General features: G+C 42.0%; 2 protein-coding genes across 2 annotated transcripts; both read right to left on the bottom strand.

The window, feature by feature from the left end:
- Nucleotides 1-13,144: 13,144 nt before the first annotated feature.
- On the bottom strand, nucleotides 13,145-16,213 carry LOC139820354 (uncharacterized). Its single transcript, XM_071790540.1, has 3 exons — nucleotides 16,052-16,213; nucleotides 14,364-15,527; nucleotides 13,145-14,302 (listed from the first exon to the last, which is right to left on the bottom strand). Exons 1-3 carry the CDS (start codon nucleotides 16,211-16,213, stop codon nucleotides 13,145-13,147), a joined length of 2,484 nt encoding a protein of 827 aa, XP_071646641.1.
- A 537-nt stretch (nucleotides 16,214-16,750) lies between these two features.
- On the bottom strand, nucleotides 16,751-17,485 carry LOC139820353 (uncharacterized). The gene has a single exon (XM_071790539.1). It carries the CDS (start codon nucleotides 17,483-17,485, stop codon nucleotides 16,751-16,753), a length of 735 nt encoding a protein of 244 aa, XP_071646640.1.
- Nucleotides 17,486-17,789: the final 304 nt, after the last annotated feature.

The following is a 17,789-nucleotide window of genomic DNA, read 5'->3' as shown; positions in this document are numbered from 1 at the left end:
GTCTGCCATCATGTACGCCCTCTGAATGCCGTAGAATACTAGCCTGAAGAGAGTTAGAAATATAACATGCAACTCTGCCCCCATTTCTGTCTAAAATGGCAGGCCTCAGCCATGTCTCAGATAAGCATATGAAGATGAGCCATTAATGATTGACAGTTGACGTGGCATATTCATAAAAACTCTGGAAGTTTGTTAACCATAATTGATCGTTTTAATTCTTTCCGCTATTCTTTTTCTAAGAATTAGACAACGTTCACTATCCAGTTCCGAGTGGTGCTGCACTTCCTGCGATGTCCATCTTCTACAGTTTCCGCATACAGGAGTCGTATTCCTGTTGGAGCAAGTCCTGGTCTCGTGCTCACCAGCACATTGGCCGCAGAGTGGAAAGAACCGACAGTGCTCAGCGAAGTGACTAAAGCCCAGACACTTGTAACTGAAGCACTCTGATGTGGTCCGACACTCTGCAAGCAGAGTAGTTGACGAAAGCTAGTCCATTTCCCAACAAATAAGAATCAGGATATATCAGGAATTACCTCAATTACGCAGCTTGTGGTACGGCGGTTATTCTTAGGAGGGAAAATATAGATTATTTTTACCTCTGTTGTATCTAAGCTTGTCAAGTTCAGCGCTATAAATTTAGATCTGATTTTAACGCGAGACGAATTGCAAGGTATTTTTTGAATTAGCAGTCTAGGATTGACTTTTCTTTCTTTTTCAAGTTTTAGGCCGGCGTTATCAAGTTTGAGTCTTTCATTTCATACAAATCCACGGAGAGAGCTTCAATGCGGACTCCATTATTTTTGGTTGATGTGATGCTTTTTGATGGCGCAGAATAATCAAGGATATCTATTTTTTATTGATTTATTACGATAAAGAAATACAAAAGATCGCTGTTGCACGAACAAACGGAAGGAGAGGTAAGTGCTTGCAAGAAGGAAGCGAAAGCTAGCAAGGTCCGAAAACATAAAGATATAGATAAAAATTTATTGTTCCCCTTGGGGTTACAATCTTTACGAATCCAAAACTTAACACTAACTTAATTCTAACTCAGTCTACGCCTTGTTCCTCTCGCACGCTTCGTACGCCTCGCACGCCCCGCACGTCTCGCACGCCTCGCACGCCTCGCACGTCCCTCTCGCATCGCACGCCTCTCACTCTCTTATCTCATGTACTTCCGTTTCCGTTTACAATTTTTTCCGCTCACTCATACTCTCTCATACCTTTTCCTCCCGCATACTCCATTCACTCTCTTCCTTCACCACATCCCCTTTCCTCCTCCACTTCTTTCATCCATTCCTCTTCCGCTCCATCTTCCCCTAATACCCCCATATATGTTTCTTGCCAGCTTCCACTCCCTCCTTTGGTCCACCCTTTACATTTCTCCCATACATGCTCCCACGTCTCCATATCCGCACCACATAGCCTACACAATCTTTCACTCTCCTCTTGCCAATACCTTTCCTCCTTCATCTTATTGCCTAGTCTAAAACGCACTACTCTTCTCCATCTACTTCCCCCCAAACCCTTTAACAAATACTCCGGAATACCGTCCCTTTTAACCAATCCATACCATTTATTGTACTTAGCATTCCCTATCTTCTCCCATCTCTCCACTTTCTGCACTTCTTTGTCCCTTTCTTTTAACTTCTCAATATTTATTACTCCGTCCTCCCTTATCAATTCTCGCAAATCTATTCCTCTAATTTCAAAGAACTGCCTTCTTTCCTCCTCCCATCTCGACAATTGCCTTCCTTTTGCGATATTGTTCATCATCTCCCATAAGCATCTCTGTGCCAACACACTTCCCCTTCCCTTCATCAATCTTTCTTCAAAACCACATGCTCTTCTCCATGCCCTACTCCATAATTTCTTCCTTTGCACTTTTTCCCTCACTAAATAACCCGGCGTCCTCACTTCTATTCCTAACACCCATCTCAAGAACCTTTCATGTATTCTCTCCACCTTCCCTTTTTCCTTCCACCCCCAAATCTCCACTCCATAACTCGCCACCGTCCATACTAACTTATCAAACAATCCTATCTTCCTCTTCCAATTCTTTCCAAACCTTCTCTTTCCAATACCCCATATCTGCCCCATTATTGCAGCTGCTTTCGCCACTTTTTTCCTAACTTGAGTTTCCTGCCCTTTATTTCTCTGCAATGTGTACCCCAGATATTTTATCTCCTTCACTTCCTCAATCTTTTTTCCTTTCCATCTCCAATTTATTATACTCATCCTTCCCTTCTTTAAATCTCAGAATTTTTGTTTTCCCCGTATTTAAACTTAATCCTTTCATGTCCAAGTACTTTTCCAACCTTTCTATCATACTTTTTATACTCCCTTCATCTTCTGCCAGTAGCACAATATCATTTGCATATATCAATGAGTATATTCTATTTTCCTCCAATCTCACCCCTCCCCATTTTACCTTCCCTATCTTCTCCAAATCAGCCATAACTAGATTGAACAAATCCGTACTCAACGGACATCCCTGCCTCATCGTTCTTATCAATACTCCCCTATCCACCGAATCGAACGCCGCCTTCAAATCCACAAACATCGCTACCAATTTCCCGCTTCTCTTCTTTATCTGCCTATTCACTAGGTAATTCAAAACAAAAATATTATCTATCGTTCCCATCCTCTTTCTAAAACCCGTCTGGTTCGGCGGCAAAATCACCCCACATCTTTTTACTTCTTCCCAACACCTTTCTTTACTGTCCCTTAACTCTCCTTTTTCCTTATCCTACACCCACCATACTCCTTCTATCCAAACCTTTTCCTGCCCTATCCGCGCCCTTCCACCCTCTGCTTCCACTTGCCACGCCGCCTGTTTCAGTTTTCACCTTATTCTCCTCTCCTCCCACGTCAAGTCATCCTTTATTCAAATATTCTTACCTCTCAGCTTCCGTTTACTTTGCATAATTTTTTTTTTCTCCCCACTTCCTACTTTTACAACCGCCATACTTCCCTTGTCTGCCCTACCAGCATCTATTCTTCTAATATCTTCTACCTTAACCTCTACTTTTATCATCTACAACACCTCCTCAACTCCTTTCTTAATTCCACCCGCCCCCTCCTTTAAAACTGTAAAATTCGTCATTTATTGCATGTCCCCGTAGGATTCGCAATTTAGTATCCTGTGGCTTTTTTAAAGGGACGTATCCAACCCTATCCAAACTGCAACCTGTCTTTGAGCGTTTTTCAAGGGACGTACTCAACCCTATCCAACTCATCTATTGCCATTACCATTTCCTTTGGACCAACGGTTTAGCGTCTCTTCCGAAAGACGGAGCCCAGTTTTTCCATCTAGGGATACCTTTCTCCGCTAGATGGGGGGGGGGGCGGCGTTTTCTGAGAAATTCTCAGTGGCTTAACGGGATTTGAACCCAGTTACTGCAACCTGCTTCGGATTACGAATCTGGTGCTCTACCCACTAGACCAGCCGTTACCCCCCCCCCTCCTTTAAACCTTTTATTATAATATTCATTTTCTTCTTTTCTCTTTCCTTCATCTCATATCTTTGCTCCAGTTTTCTCATTCTATCTGTCTACTCTGCCTTCTCCCCCCCCATTCTCTCCTCTCTTTTCTTCATTACCTTCCTTCTCCGCTCGTCCAACTCTACCCCCCCCTCCTCCATGATCGCTTTAATTCTCTCCAGCTCCCGTTCCATCCCTTATATCCTCTTTTCCATATCCACCTTCTCTTTCATCTATTTGTCTTCTCTCTCTTTCAACTCCTTCCTCAACATCTCTACTTCGTTTTTCATCACTTCTTTTTGCCCCTCCGCTATCACTCTCGCCTCTTCCCTCATTTTACTCAATCCCTCCCTAAGTTCTACCCCTAACTCACTAAACAACCCCTTTATATACTCTTTATCGCCCTTCCCTGTCGGCGATTTCCCTACTTTTTTACTTCTCTTGAAAATTTCTTCCTCTCCCTCCCTCCTCATTGGCCTCTCCTGTTTCTACAGATCTTCTTTTTCTCTTAAAATATTCGTCTAAATTCCTTGTACAACCACGCCTCTCATTCTCCGACTTTATTAGGTGCGCCATCTCTGTACCTATTACTCTATGGTCGTAACTCGTAGCTCCTCTCGCGCTATTCCCTAGTCCCTAATCCCGGGACCCTAGTCTTTGCACTAGCGCCTTCTCTTGACTCTGTATTCTTTCACTCTTATGTCTACTTCCCTAACTTCAATCCTTGAATACCACTCCACCTTTCCTACCCGTATTTCCCCTCTCTCTATGGTCCCTCACACGCTCTTCCCTCCACTCTCTCTCTCTCCTTCACTCCGCCTCTCACAATCACACTCCGCTTTCACACTACAAAAATCGCCTTCTCACACCTTGCCAACCGGAAACGGAAGTCAACATAAAAATATATAGAAGGGACAGTCTCGTGCTAGTAATTTATGTCTCCACAAATTGTTGGCAAGTATTAGGTTGATCCATATAGCGCGCGTATCATATAAGACATAGAATAAATATATATGCTTAACTCTGTATATAATTTTCAACTCTGCGTTTAAAACATAAACTAACACCTCCACTTAAACCAGAATTCATTACTTTGGTAGTTTTCTTAATTCTATCAGTCCATTCAGTCCCATATTTTTCTTCTACGTCTTAGTTTGGGGCGGAATAATGCCTTGGTCAGCCCGTCTGCGATTATTTATTCCGTCGGAATGTACTTTAAGTTGATGTCCTTCCATGTGCTCTCGGATGAAATAATGTCTCACGTCAATACGTTTGCTACGTGGTCGGTCACTTGCAGTTTTAGCTAACTCCACTGCTCCTGGATTGTCACAGTACAAGGTTATGCCAGACTTCACTGAACTTGGATTAATTTCTCGGGCCAGAGATTTAAGCCACAGCGCTTCCTGACATGTAGATGACAAAGCCATATATTCGGCCTCGGTCGTGGATAAAGCCGTCGTTCCCTGCTTTTTACTCTGCCATGAAACAGGTCCTCCCTGAAATATAAATGTACTGCCCGTAACTGAGCGTCTTTCATCGATCTCGTTGGCCCAATCAGCATCTCCGTAGCCTTCGATGATGTGATATTTGCAATCTTGTATCCGTGGTTCCTCGTAGGTAACGGAATATGCGCTTAACAGCGTTCCAGTTAGCTCTCCCCGGTCATTGGAAAATCGACTCACCATATTTACGGCATGCGAGATGTCCGGTCGCGTCCCTTGACTCGCATATATTAGGCTGTCTACAGCCTCTCGGTAAGGTACCTTCCTTATCTTTTCTCGCACCGCGTCTGAGGACACTGCTCCTTTGACAGTTTCTGATTTGGGTCTTCTGGCGTGTATACTGGTTTAGATTCCTCCATACCAAATTTATGAAGAATCTCTCCTATGTAGTCTTCTTGGTCTAAACAAATAGTACCGTGCTTCTCGTCTCGTAATATTCTAAGTCCCAGTAGGTGCTTAGCTTCTCCTAAATCCTTTATCTTGAATTTTTCAGCAAGTTTTCGCTTTGTAGTTCTTAGGAGCTCTTCGCTATTCGATAGCACGATCATGTCGTCCACGTAAATTCCCAAGATGAATACTAGTTTACCCTCTCGTTTAAAGTAAACACAAGGGTCTGTTTTCGACTGTTTAAGTTCATCTCTCGCAGCGTCTCTTTCATTTTATCATTCCAAAGCCTGTCGCTTTGTTTCAGACCATGTACAGGCTTTCTCAATTTTAAGACTTGTCCTTGATGATCCGGGTTCTGAAGCTCCAGCGGTGGTTGCACGTAGATCTCCTCATCGATTTCCCCGTGTAGATATGCGGTCACGACATCCATTTGGTGCATCTTGAAACCATACTTGGCAGCTAACGCACAAAGAAAACATATTGAGGTATATCTTATTACTGGTGAGTATGTCTCTTGGTAAGTTAACTCTGCGTTTAAAACATAAACTAACACTTTTGACTTTTAGATTAAAATCTGATGGTCTAATAGCTTTCTGTAGCGCTTTTCTTGTTGTGCGTCCCTCGACGTAATGTATTTGGTGGAGGAAACATCCTTCGGAGCCACGATTAGGTTTGTCATCTTTGGAGCTCCCTGAGGCGGGCCACCAGCAACGCTCACACCAGCTTGCCCGGTGGCGGCAACACACGGGTACGAGCGCGCAAGGAAAACCCCGGCGCTCCGCAAAACCCAGGAAGGTGGGAGGGAAGGAGGAAGGAAGGGAGGGAGGAAGGGAGGGAGAGAGGGAAAGAGAGAGAGAGAGAGAGAGAGAGAGAGATTGATTGATTAATTGATTGATTGTATTTATTTGTGCCCAAACAACTGCTAAAGGGCAAAGATCAGAATTGCAGATACATAGATAAAACGCAAAAAAAAGAAAAGAACCATGAATGCACTACAATGTACCATTGTAATACATCCAACATACTTAAAAACCAAAGTATAACAAAAAGAAAATGTTGTGACCCAACGGGTTTCGGGGTTCACTTGAGGGATAGGGTTACAAATGCACGTACTCGTAAAATAACACCTTAATTTTAATCGAGACAGAAATGCGTGTAGTTACATGGCTCAGTTGTGCCCGTCTGCCGGAAGAGACGAACGAGCGATCCCGCTATACATACAACGCCCTCTCTCAGGAGGGAGATTCCCGCGCTCAGAAAGAACTAGCATTACACGTATACAGTGGAGCGCGGTTGGTTTAAAATAATAGAAAACACACATAACACCCTCTCCGCTAAGAAAAGAACGAAACATAAGTGGGTGTAAACGTTTTCGATGCCTACGCGGCGCACTTGTACGAAAAGAAAATAAAACATAGTAATTCGCGCAAGAGAAGAAAATTAGTATCAAGGTAACTTCTTTCTATCTTAGTTTAACTTCATAATCTCCAAAACGTGTAGGCAACTTATGTGGCCTTCGTGGTCTCACAGGTTGTCTTGGAGTAGTTTCTATCGGGTCAATTTCGCATTCGGGGGAATTTTCTGGTTGCGCTGGCAACGCTTGTGGAGGAGGCAGTGTTCTTACTACTTCTGGTGATCGGTGATCCGCTTCCTCAACATTATCCCTAACTCTTTCCTCTACTGGAGGTGTATAATCGACTAATGAATAATCTAAGTCGGACGTGTTATCATTTATCTTTACTGGCGTCTTTTCGCCAATTACGCGTATCTGATTGATGTGTCTTTTCCAAATTCGTCCATCATCTAGTCTAATCTTATAGTGTAAATTTCCTATACGCTCTAAAATTTTTCCAAACATCCATTTGTCTGCACCTGTATAATTTCGACAACTCACTCTCTCTCCCTCCTTAAAGATACAATGAGTTTCTGTTCTTTCGTTACAATTCTTTGTTTCTGGGAGTAGTAGGTCCAGACGTGTGCGTATTTTTCTAGTAAACATTAATTCTGCAGGATATTTCCCTGTCGCTGGATGAATCATATTTCTATATTGTATTAACATTTGTTGTAACGCAATGTGTACATTTGTTCTATCGCTTCGCATGCGACGTAAAGAGTTCTTTAAAGTTTGTACGAACCTTTCTGCTTGGCCATTCGTAGCCGGATTGTACGGTGCTGTAAGTTTTTGTATGATTCCATTTTGTTTTAAAAAAGATGTAAATTCGGTTGAAATGAAGGTTCTTCCATTGTCCGACACGAACGTTTTTGGAATCCCGAATGTAGCGAAAATTTTTCTACACAAATCTATTGTAGTCTTTGCTGTAATGTCTTTGACGATGTAAACTTCTGGCCATTTAGTATATGAATCTACTAAGATAAAGAAAAAATGTCCTAGGAAAGGTCCTGCAAAATCTGCGTGAACACGACTGAAAGGAGTTGCAGTTTGCTCCCAAATATGTGGTTCTATTTTAGTAGGGTTATTGCGAAAAGAGTTACAATCTTTACAATTTCTAGCTAAAGATTCTATATCTTTATCGATATTTGGCCACCAAACATAGCTCCTGGCTAAATTTTTCATTTTACTAACTCCAAAATGTCCAATATGTAATTCTTGTAGAATTTTTTTACGTAATGTTAATGGAATTACTACTCGATGACCTCTTAGAATTACGTTATTTTGTAGTGTAAGTTCGCTGGTATCTAAGTTGAAACCTGATAACTTTTTAAAATCTTTCCCTGATTTTAATGCTTTTAAAACTGTTAGAAGTTCTTTATCTTTACTTGTAGCTGTAGCTAATTCTGTAATTGTAAGTGGAAGACTGTCAATCACATCTAATTGAAAAATATCTACTACATCTTCGTTTACCTGATTTTCTTTAATGGGAAGGCGAGAAAGACAATCTGCATTCGCGTGTGCCTCTGATTTCCTATATTTAATAGTATAGTTAAACCCTCGTAGAAAAAGAGCATAGTGCTGCATTCGCATAGCACTACAAATTGGTAGTCCTTTTTGGGGTGAGAAGACTTGCACTAACGGACGATGGTCCGTGATTAAGGTAAAATGTCCACCGTGTAAAAACTGATAGAATTTTTTTATGCCGAAAATAATGGCATAAGCCTCTTTGTTTATCTGGGAGTACGATCTTTGCGTTTTGGAAAGAGTTTGTGAAGCGTACTGAATAACTCTCTCCGTGCCATCCAGATATAAATGTGACAAAATAGCACCTACGCCATACGCACTAGCATCCGTGGCTAAAATTAAAGGTAGAGTTGGATCAAAATGTACTAAGAAATTTGTACTTGAAAAAGCCTTTTTTGCAGCTATAAAACTTTTTTCACAATCTGTAGTCCAAATAAATTTAGTATTTTTACGTAGGAGATTATTTAACGGGTGCAGTATCACGCTTAGATTTTTAATAAAGCGACCATAGTAGTTTATCATGCTAAGAAAACTACGCACTTCAGTTACATTCTCTGGTCTACGCATTTTCTTAATTGCTTCGACTTTATTCGGTTCTTTATGTAATCCATTTTTATCAATAATGTATCCACAATAATTGATTTGCTTCATAAAAAATTCACTTTTATCTAAGTTAATCCTTATGTTGTATTGTTGTAAACGTTTAAAGACTGCTTCTAATTTTTGTAAATGATCTTCCGGATTTTTACCCGCGATTCTTATGTCATCTAAGAAAACAGCTATTCCGAGCAAATCCTTTAAAATGTATTCGATCTTTCGTTGCCAAATGGCTGGCGCAGAAGCGCCTCCGTACATCAAACGCGTAGACCGGTAGAGACCTTTATGCGTATTTAACGTAAGAAGATGTTGATCTTCGGGACTAACTTCCATTTGCAAGTAAGCTTGTCGTAAGTCGATTTTCGAAAAGACCGTACCCCCAGCCATTGAGACAAACAATTCATCCGCTGTCGGAAGTGGATGATCGTCAACGATGAGCTGAGGATTTAAAGTGACACTGTAGTCGCCACAAATGCGAATCTGACCATCCTTTTTAAGGACGGGAACTATTGGCGTAGCCCATTCGGAAGTATCCACCTTTACTAGAACTCCTTCCGATTCTAATCGTTGTAATTCTTTTTCTATTAGTGGACGTAACTTAAAAGGCACTGGCCGCGATTTGCAAAATATCGGTTTCGCATTCTTTTTTAAAGTTAGTTTTGCTTGTATACCTTTAATCTTTGATATTGACGGAGTCATAATTGATTGGTATTTTTGTAAAAGCGCGTCTAACCTATTTTTATAACTAGTATCAATTGTATGTATTGAATTTACGCTACTTATGAACTCCTTAATATTATTTTCATCTTGTAATTGGAAAATCCATTCGCGACCTAGCAAAGCATTTCTTTTTTCGTTTGTAACGTAAAGATTCAATTTGTATAATTTATTACGGCATCGTACAGTCACGACTATATATCCTAATAATTTAACGTTCTGTTTGCAGTAAGAAACTAACTTAAGTTGCGTTTGTTGAATGGGCGAATTTGGAAAAAGTTTACTAACGTGTTCCTGAGCCATCACCGACACCGCAGCACCGCTATCAATTTCGAATTTTACTTGCTTGCCGTTTACCAGAAGTGTAGTTGAAATCTTGTCCCGAAATTGCGTATGTTCCAACTGTAGAATCTCTTCGAGTTGGTTTGTTTCTCGGTTGCGTTGAAAACAGACCTTTTTCAGGTGTCCGCTTTTTCCACAAGCGTTGCATTTTACATTTTTATCAAGTGTACACTTAGATGCTAAATGATTTGAACCGCACCTATAACATGTAATCGCATTAGTATTTGAATTTGTAGGTTTCTTTACATTTTGAGAAGCTTGTTTGCCACTAGGCTTACGCGCGTTTGTACCTTTTGAGGTTACTTTCAAAGACTTATCTACATTAGGCGAGTATCGAGGAGTCCGCTTGACCGCTTGTACCAGGCTTAGATCGGCTGCTCCCCCTTGTAACTGTTGAGCTCCTTTCTCGGATAGTTCCATCGTAGTAGCCACCTGAGCTGCTTTCTCCAGTGTTAAGTCCGCCAGTTCTAGAAGTCGTGCCTGGATCCTCTTGTTCGACAAGCCGAAAACTAGCTGGTTTCTCAGGGCTGTTTTTAAGTAATCTCCAAACTTGCAGTGCACGCTTAGCTTATGTAGTGCCGCTAAGAATTCCTGGACGGTTTCGCCATCCTTTTGTTTGCGTTGATGGAATTTAAAGTTTTCCGCTATTTCTAACGGAGCTGGATCATAGAAGTCCCTTAGACTCCTTGTAAGCGTGTCGTAACTTGCTTCGAAAGAATCTTGTGGCGAAAGACGATCGCACAAGATGTCGAACGATGTGGCCCCGACGTAATGTAATAAATAAGGTACTCGGGCCTCGTCTTTAATTGTGAAAATTCGAAATGCCCCTTCTAACCTGAGCAACCATCGTGACCAATTTGTAGTCGTGGAATCGAACGGCTCGATTGTAAAAGTATTTGGCACTGCTGCTGTCGCCATTTCGGTAGAGGCTCACAAAGAGAAAATGTCCGCCTCGTACTTGCCGTTTCTCGTGCTTCCTTGCTAACGGGCTTGTATCTTCCTCTAGTTATCGAGGAACCCTCATCCCATCCTCGTCGCCAATTGTTGTGACCCAACGGGTTTCGGGGTTCACTTGAGGGATAGGGTTACAAATGCACGTACTCGTAAAATAACACCTTAATTTTAATCGAGACAGAAATGCGTGTAGTTACATGGCTCAGTTGTGCCCGTCTGCCGGAAGAGACGAACGAGCGATCCCGCTATACATACAACGCCCTCTCTCAGGAGGGAGATTCCCGCGCTTAGAAAGAACTAGCATTACATGTATACAGTGGAGCGCGGTTGGTTTAAAATAATAGAAAACACACATAACAGAAAATAAAAAAACGCAAGCAAGATGTAACAGCGTGAGTTTGATGACACTCAAAATAAATCACGCCAAGGTTACCACTTATATGTGGACTTAATGTAATATAACAATAAAGTAACTTGATATAACCTTAACTAATATAACTACATATATATATATACAACGCAACTACTGAATTAAATGACTAGGTAATAATACCATTGCACTACTAAATTCGCACTGGCAAACCATAAAGCAAAGCATTAACCAGATTCGGATGCTAACAAATACAAACGGAGGAGGTTTTTAAAGGATGGAAGAGAGGGTGCAGATGTTATGTTGTTAGAAAGAGAATGCCAAAAACGTATTGCAGACAGACGAAAAGAGTTCCAATACGTTGTGGTTCTGCAAGGTGGTATGTGGAACGTCTGCGACGAACTGGAAAGGCGATCGGATCTCCTAAGCGATGGGTCAGGCGAAGTAAAAAGTTCACTCAGATAGATTAGAGAATGTAGGAACAAGATACGATAAACTTGACAACCGAGAAAATACAATCTCCTATTCTCAACTGAGAGCTATCCCAGTCGACGCCTGTAGGGCGTAATGTGCTCGTCGCGTTTAAGATCAAAGATATAACGTACACAGCAATTTATAAGTCTCTGCAACTTCGTGTTCAACTCATTGCTTAGACCATCATAGACAAAACAGCAATAGTCAACATGAGACATAATCAGCGTCGTTACTAATTTAATTCTTAACTCGGTGGAAAGAGAGTTTCTGTTAAATTTTAATCTGTACAACGCACAGTGCACCCTCTGTGATACATGCGAAATGTGCCTCTTCCAGGATAGAGTAGGGGTAAAAACAACTCCCAAGTTCCTCACCTCACTAACAAAAGGGATAGGTACCTGATTTACCATAATGGGAGGCAGAAGGTTGAGATCAATATTCCTAACGTAAGCATTACTATCGTAAATTATCACTTTCGATTTGGACGGATTAAGTTTCAGACCATTGAATTCTGCATAATCAAAAATAGCAAGAGAGAGAGATAGAGAGAGAGAGAGAGAGAGAGAGAGAGGAGGGAGAGAGAGAGGGGGAGGGGGAAAGGGGAAGGGGAAAGAAGGAGAAAGGGAGAGGGAGAGAGGGGGAAAGGGAGAGGGGGAGAGAGAGAGAGAGAGAGAGAGAGAGAGAGAGAAGAGATGACAACGACGACGACGACAAATCGCTATTTATTAGGCGCTCCGGGATTGCTCCCCTCAAGCGCATATACAAAAGAAAGATAATACAGAGTGACAAAATAACAAAAGTAATGTGTATATCTATAATATGTATAAGAGAAAAGAAAATTGGGAAAAAAATGATTAAAAAAAACAAAATAAAAGAATCGCTATTGTTGACTTTATGGTTGTAAATCAAGTAGATATTTAAACAAGCCACACTTGAACGTCTCCTTCGTGGAAGCATTATGCTCGATCTACAATAGCTATAGTAAGCTGTAGTAAGCCTCAAGCCGTAAGAAATTGACCAATTACTGGCGAATGTGAGGAGAATAATCGACTGTGATTGGTCAATTTCTTACATCTTGAGACTTACTACAGCTTACTACAGCTATTGTAGATCAGGTATTACACAAGTCTAACGGTAAGCTATTCCATAGTTCGGCCGCGAAGCTAATAAACGACTTTTTGTAAAGTTCCGTTCTACATTGTGGGAGAGACAACGACCTCGGGTGAGATCTTGTATTGCGCACTGCCTTGTCGCCCTTGTAAGAAAAAGCTTGGTACAATGATGAGGGTTTCTTAGAATGAAGGATGGAAAATGTTAAGTTACCTACAAAATATGATCGTTTCTGGTGTATCTTTAGCCACTTGAGCTTATCAAAATAAGGCGTGATGTGTTCGTCCCTTTTAGCCTAACAGACAAATCTAACGCAAGTATTCAAGGCCCGTTGCAAGCGCGTATTGTGTTCTCTTGTGATGTCTATGTATGTTGTGCAACAGTAATCGAAGAGAGGAATGATCAGGGTGCAAATTAACCTTGCACGTAACAGAGGCGGCATGAGATGCTTGCACAACTTGAGCTGGTGTACCGAGGCATTCACTCTGGAAACAGTTTTTGATACCTGTTCTCTCCAAAAGAGTGTATTTGAGATGGTCACCCCCAGGTATACAACCGACTCTTGATATGGAATTAAGGTGCCATCCACCACGATATGTGGCAGATCATCTAATGTGAGACCATTAAGGTAACGGGCTGTGCCCGGAATGTGCCCATGATCATTGCCGTGGTAATGACTGGATTGAGTAATCGCCGTGGTAATCTTACTTGAATTGAGAAATAGCCGATTTTCCGTCGCCCAGGCTACTATGTTGGAAATGTCCTGATTCACTTTTTGCACAGCCTCAGCCAGGAACTTCAGATCCGTATACAAGTAGATGCACAGGTCATCAGCGTAGAAATTGTATTTGCAGTGTCCCAAAACTTTGACAAAACCACACAGATATAAAGTAAATAATAAGGGTCCAAGTACAGAGCCCTGGGGTACTCCCGTGGTCGTAGTCCTCTCTGTCGACGTCGCACGCGAGACGGGGTCACGGACCACCTGCCTTCGATCATAGAGATAGGAGCACAGCCAGCGCAGTGCCGAACATGAAAAACCGAGGTTTCTTAGTTTGTTGATAAATAAGTAATGATCCACGGTGTCGAAAGCTATGGAAAAATCGAAGAAGATTGCGATGGTGACTTTTCTGGCGTCAGCGGCCTGTCTCACATCGTCAAGAATCCTTATCAGCGCAGTATGCGTAGAGTGGTCCTTTCTGTAGGCTGATTGATGGGGATCCAGTAAGTTGTGGTTATCCAGATAGACCTTAATCTGCTCGGCCACAATGTGTTCAAGAGCCTTTGAGACAGTGCACAAAATGGAAATTGACCTGTAATCCTTTAATTTCGAAGGACTTTTAACCTTTGGCAGGGGCTGTATTATAGCACTTTTCCACAAGGTAGGATAAACTCCATACCAAGGTAGGATAAACTCCATACGATAGACTGAAGTTAAATACATGTGTGACGGCTGAAAGAATACAAGGCAAAGCCCTTGAAATAAGTTTCATTGACAGCCCGTCCGCGCCGACTGCATCCGACTTGATTCGTGTGATCGCCTTATGCGCTTCCCCGGGTTCAATATTACCCAGATAAAACTTAGAGTCATCGTATGTTTCCTCACCCAAGTAAAAAGCTATGGCATGTCGCGCGTCCCTGGCAGTCCCCGCTGCACCATAAGTGAAAAAATCCACCAGTTCTTCTGTTGAAAAGAGCAATTTCATTTCTGAGGATTTGTTTTTAATTAATCCTAAATGTTTAAGCCTATTCCAGATAATATTAGGTTCCCTTAGATCTTGAAAGACATCCTGGTAATAACTGCATTTAGCTTTATGTATTAGCGATTGAACCTGATTACGTAGGTGTTTGTAGTTGTCGTAGTTTGTGTCATTTCTGAATCGTTTCCACTTCCTCCTTGCTGTATTTCTTTTCTTCATTTTTCTCTTGATAGCGTCAGTCAACCAAGGAGCAGGCAAGTGCTTAGGATAGACATTGCGTAGTGGTGCATGCTTATCAAAGCATTTTAGAAGGTGCAGGTCATTTAGGATTCTTATCTTGCTGTCTATGTCTTCCGCGGTGAACACGGAGCTCCAGTCGTATTCCGCCAATTCATTCAAGAAAGTTTCCAAATCAAAAGAGCGAAAATTTCTAGCTACAATATGGCGCCGTTGTAGAAGCTCAACTCTCATTTTGTACGTAATGTCAACCAGATCATACGCAACCAATTTATCAGGGTCGTCAATAATGCATAAATCTAACCACGTAGAAGATGTACGCGTGTGATGTGTGGGCTCATGTGATACAAGATGGAAATGCACCGCACCCACCAATGAACGGATCTGCTCCGTGTTGAAAGTCCGCGTGCCGAGGTCCGCGTTGAAATCTCCAAAAACGACGGTGTGCCTGTACAGTGCCGATAATTCTGAAAAAACGTTGAAGAATTCTTCAATGTAGCCGCAGTGCGGTGGTCTGTACACTACTGCCAGTAGAATTTTGGAGTTCCCGTCCATGGAAATTTCAGCCATCAAATATTCTGGTTTGCGACAGTAGTTTTCCTCGGATTGTCTTAAAATCCTGGCGTGGGCATTTTCTTTGAGGTAAAAGGCCACTCCTCCACCGGTTTTACCAATTCTATCCCGTTTAAACACATTGTATCCCCGCAGAACAACCATGCGATCTGGAATGGATGGCTTGAGCTAAGTTTTAGACATACAGATTATGTATGTGATATTCTGAGTCTACGAAATGTGCTCTGAACTCATCAAGATGTGCAAACAGCGACTGGCAGTTCACGTGACATATGCGAATATTCACCGGAATCCATCAACCGTAATTAATACGCAAAATTCTGTCCGCTAGTTTCCGATGCAGAATTGGGCACATCTTTTCGTCCAAGGCAGAGTGCGACTCATCTCCACGCTTCCCCCACCGTGCACAGTTTCCACATCTTGGAGCCTTATTGTTCATCGTGCAGTTCTTGGTCTCGTGGTTGCCGGCACAATGTCCACATAGTGATGTAAATCTGCCTAGCGAAGTGACCGAAAGCCAAGCATTTAAAACATTGCAGCTCTTTGACGTAATCAGAGACGCTGCACGCGTTGTAATTTACAAATATCTGTTTATCTTTTAGTAACAGAGTGCGGATATTCGGTGGAACCTCGATGACACAACTGGTGTTAGTGCGATTCTCCTTGGGGGGAAAAACATAAATAATTTTTACCTCCGTCGTGTCGACTCCTCTCAAATTTAAGGCAACGATCTCCGATCTGAGTTTGTCCCCAGTCATGCCGCGCGGTACTCCGCGAATGAGCAGTCTCGGGTTTAACTTAGGCTCCTGCTCGAACTTCAGACCTACCCTATCGAGTACCTGAGAGTCCTTCATTTTGTCAATATCCGCGGAGTGTGCCTCTATACGAACCCTGTTGGAGTTCGGCAGGGGTGGGTGCGCGTGAAAAGAGTGAACTATTCTGTTTGCTTTTAATATAGAACACTGTATTTGACAGCACAGATAAAAACATAAATGCGAATCTTACAAATCGTTTGAAGTAGTTACGTTCACGGGGATCGCTTTCGCTCTGGAAAAGTCTCACGTGTTGAGCGTGCTCGCTTCGTGCGCGGTCTTGTGCGGATAAGTGCCTCGTGGCCCCCGGTGGGCCTCGCGGTACAGGCTGCGCAGTCGCGCTGCCGCCCCTTCTTTTCGCGAACGTTCTCGCCAGTGCTTCGCGCCCCGATATGAGCCCGGATTATTTCGGCATTTCCTAACACTCCCTTTTAATCCGGACTCAAGTTTTACAAACAAAATCTGATATTAGTTTCGCTTATTTCAACCTTAACTTATTCTATTCTTTACTTATTTTATTATCTTTAATCCTAATCCTAAGTATTTATCTCTTTTATCTATTTGTTTACAGTAAATCGATCACGCTACTAAGGTTTTTTTGTGTTTCTCAAACTTTACAAAGCTTAACGGTTTTGTTAGAATATCTGCTGGCTGATTTTCCGTACAACAGTATTTTATGTCAATGTTATTCTCTGCTATCTTTTCCTGAATAAACCGGAATCGTACGTCGATGTGTTTGGACCGTCTGTTTAGTATTCCTGTTTTCATTAGGTGTATCGCGCTCTGATTGTCTATGTGGATTTCGGCAGTTATTGTTTTATCTCTTAACTCCTCTAATACCGCTTTAAGATATAGAACCTCTTTACAACATTCAGCCGCCGAGATAAACTCTGCTTCAGTACTGGAAAGCGCAACAACGGGCTGCTTCCTCGAACACCAGCTCACTGGTTCTCCACAATATTTGATTATATAGCCCGTGGTGCTCTTTCTCGTCTCAGGGTCACCAACGTAGTCCGAGTCGCAGTAGGCCACCAGTTTTCCCGCGTCCTTCTCTCCGCCGTACACCAGCCCGAGCTCCTTGGTTCCCTGCAAATATCTGAGTATTCTTTTAACATTTAAGATATCTTTACCTTCCGGAGATTGTGTATATCTGCTGCTATAGTTTACGGCATAGCAGAGATCTGGTCTTGTTTTTGTAGTCAAATACAAAAGGCTTCCTATCGCTTGTCGATACGGGAATGTTTTCCGTACGTTTTCGACTTTTGAATTTCCTTCTGGTTGTATCGGCGTGTTCGCTGACTTTGCATCTTTCATTCCGTACGTTTCAAGAACTTGGTTGGAATAGTTTTTTTTGACTTAGCTTCAGTCTTTCCTGCGTTTTTTCAAATTCCATTCCCAAGTATGTTTTAGGGTCCTCTTCTACTGTTAATTCAAATTCTTCTCTGAGTTTCTCCACCAGCTTTAGTATTTGTTTTTTACTTTTTCCAAGAATAATGCCGTCGTCTATGTAGACCCCGAGGAACATCTGTCCGTCTTGGTGTTTAAAAAGGCAGTATTCCGTTGTCAGCTGCTTTAGCCCTTGTTTTTTCAGCGATTTCGTGAATTTTTCGTTCCATTT

This window comes from Temnothorax longispinosus, chromosome 10 (genome assembly GCF_030848805.1).
Source record: "Temnothorax longispinosus isolate EJ_2023e chromosome 10, Tlon_JGU_v1, whole genome shotgun sequence".
Classification (NCBI taxonomy): domain Eukaryota; kingdom Metazoa; phylum Arthropoda; class Insecta; order Hymenoptera; family Formicidae; genus Temnothorax; species Temnothorax longispinosus.
Note: the sequence above shows the minus strand (reverse complement) of the source record. Positions and strands in the feature narration are given on the sequence as shown.

Bases quoted from the DNA above. Each gene is read 5' to 3' on its own strand.
- LOC139820353 (XM_071790539.1), bottom strand. From the start codon at position 17,485: ATGAAAGATGCAAAGTCAGCGAACACGCCGATACAACCAGAAGGAAAT.
- LOC139820354 (XM_071790540.1), bottom strand. From the start codon at position 16,213: ATGAAGGACTCTCAGGTACTCGATAGGGTAGGTCTGAAGTTCGAGCAG. The intron at 15,528-16,051 runs GTAAAAATTATT...TCTAAAACTTAG, and splicing joins GAGGAGTCGACACGACGGAG to CTCAAGCCATCCATTCCAGA. The intron at 14,303-14,363 runs GTCGGCGCGGAC...GTATTCTTTCAG, and splicing joins CACGAATCAAGTCGGATGCA to CCGTCACACATGTATTTAAC.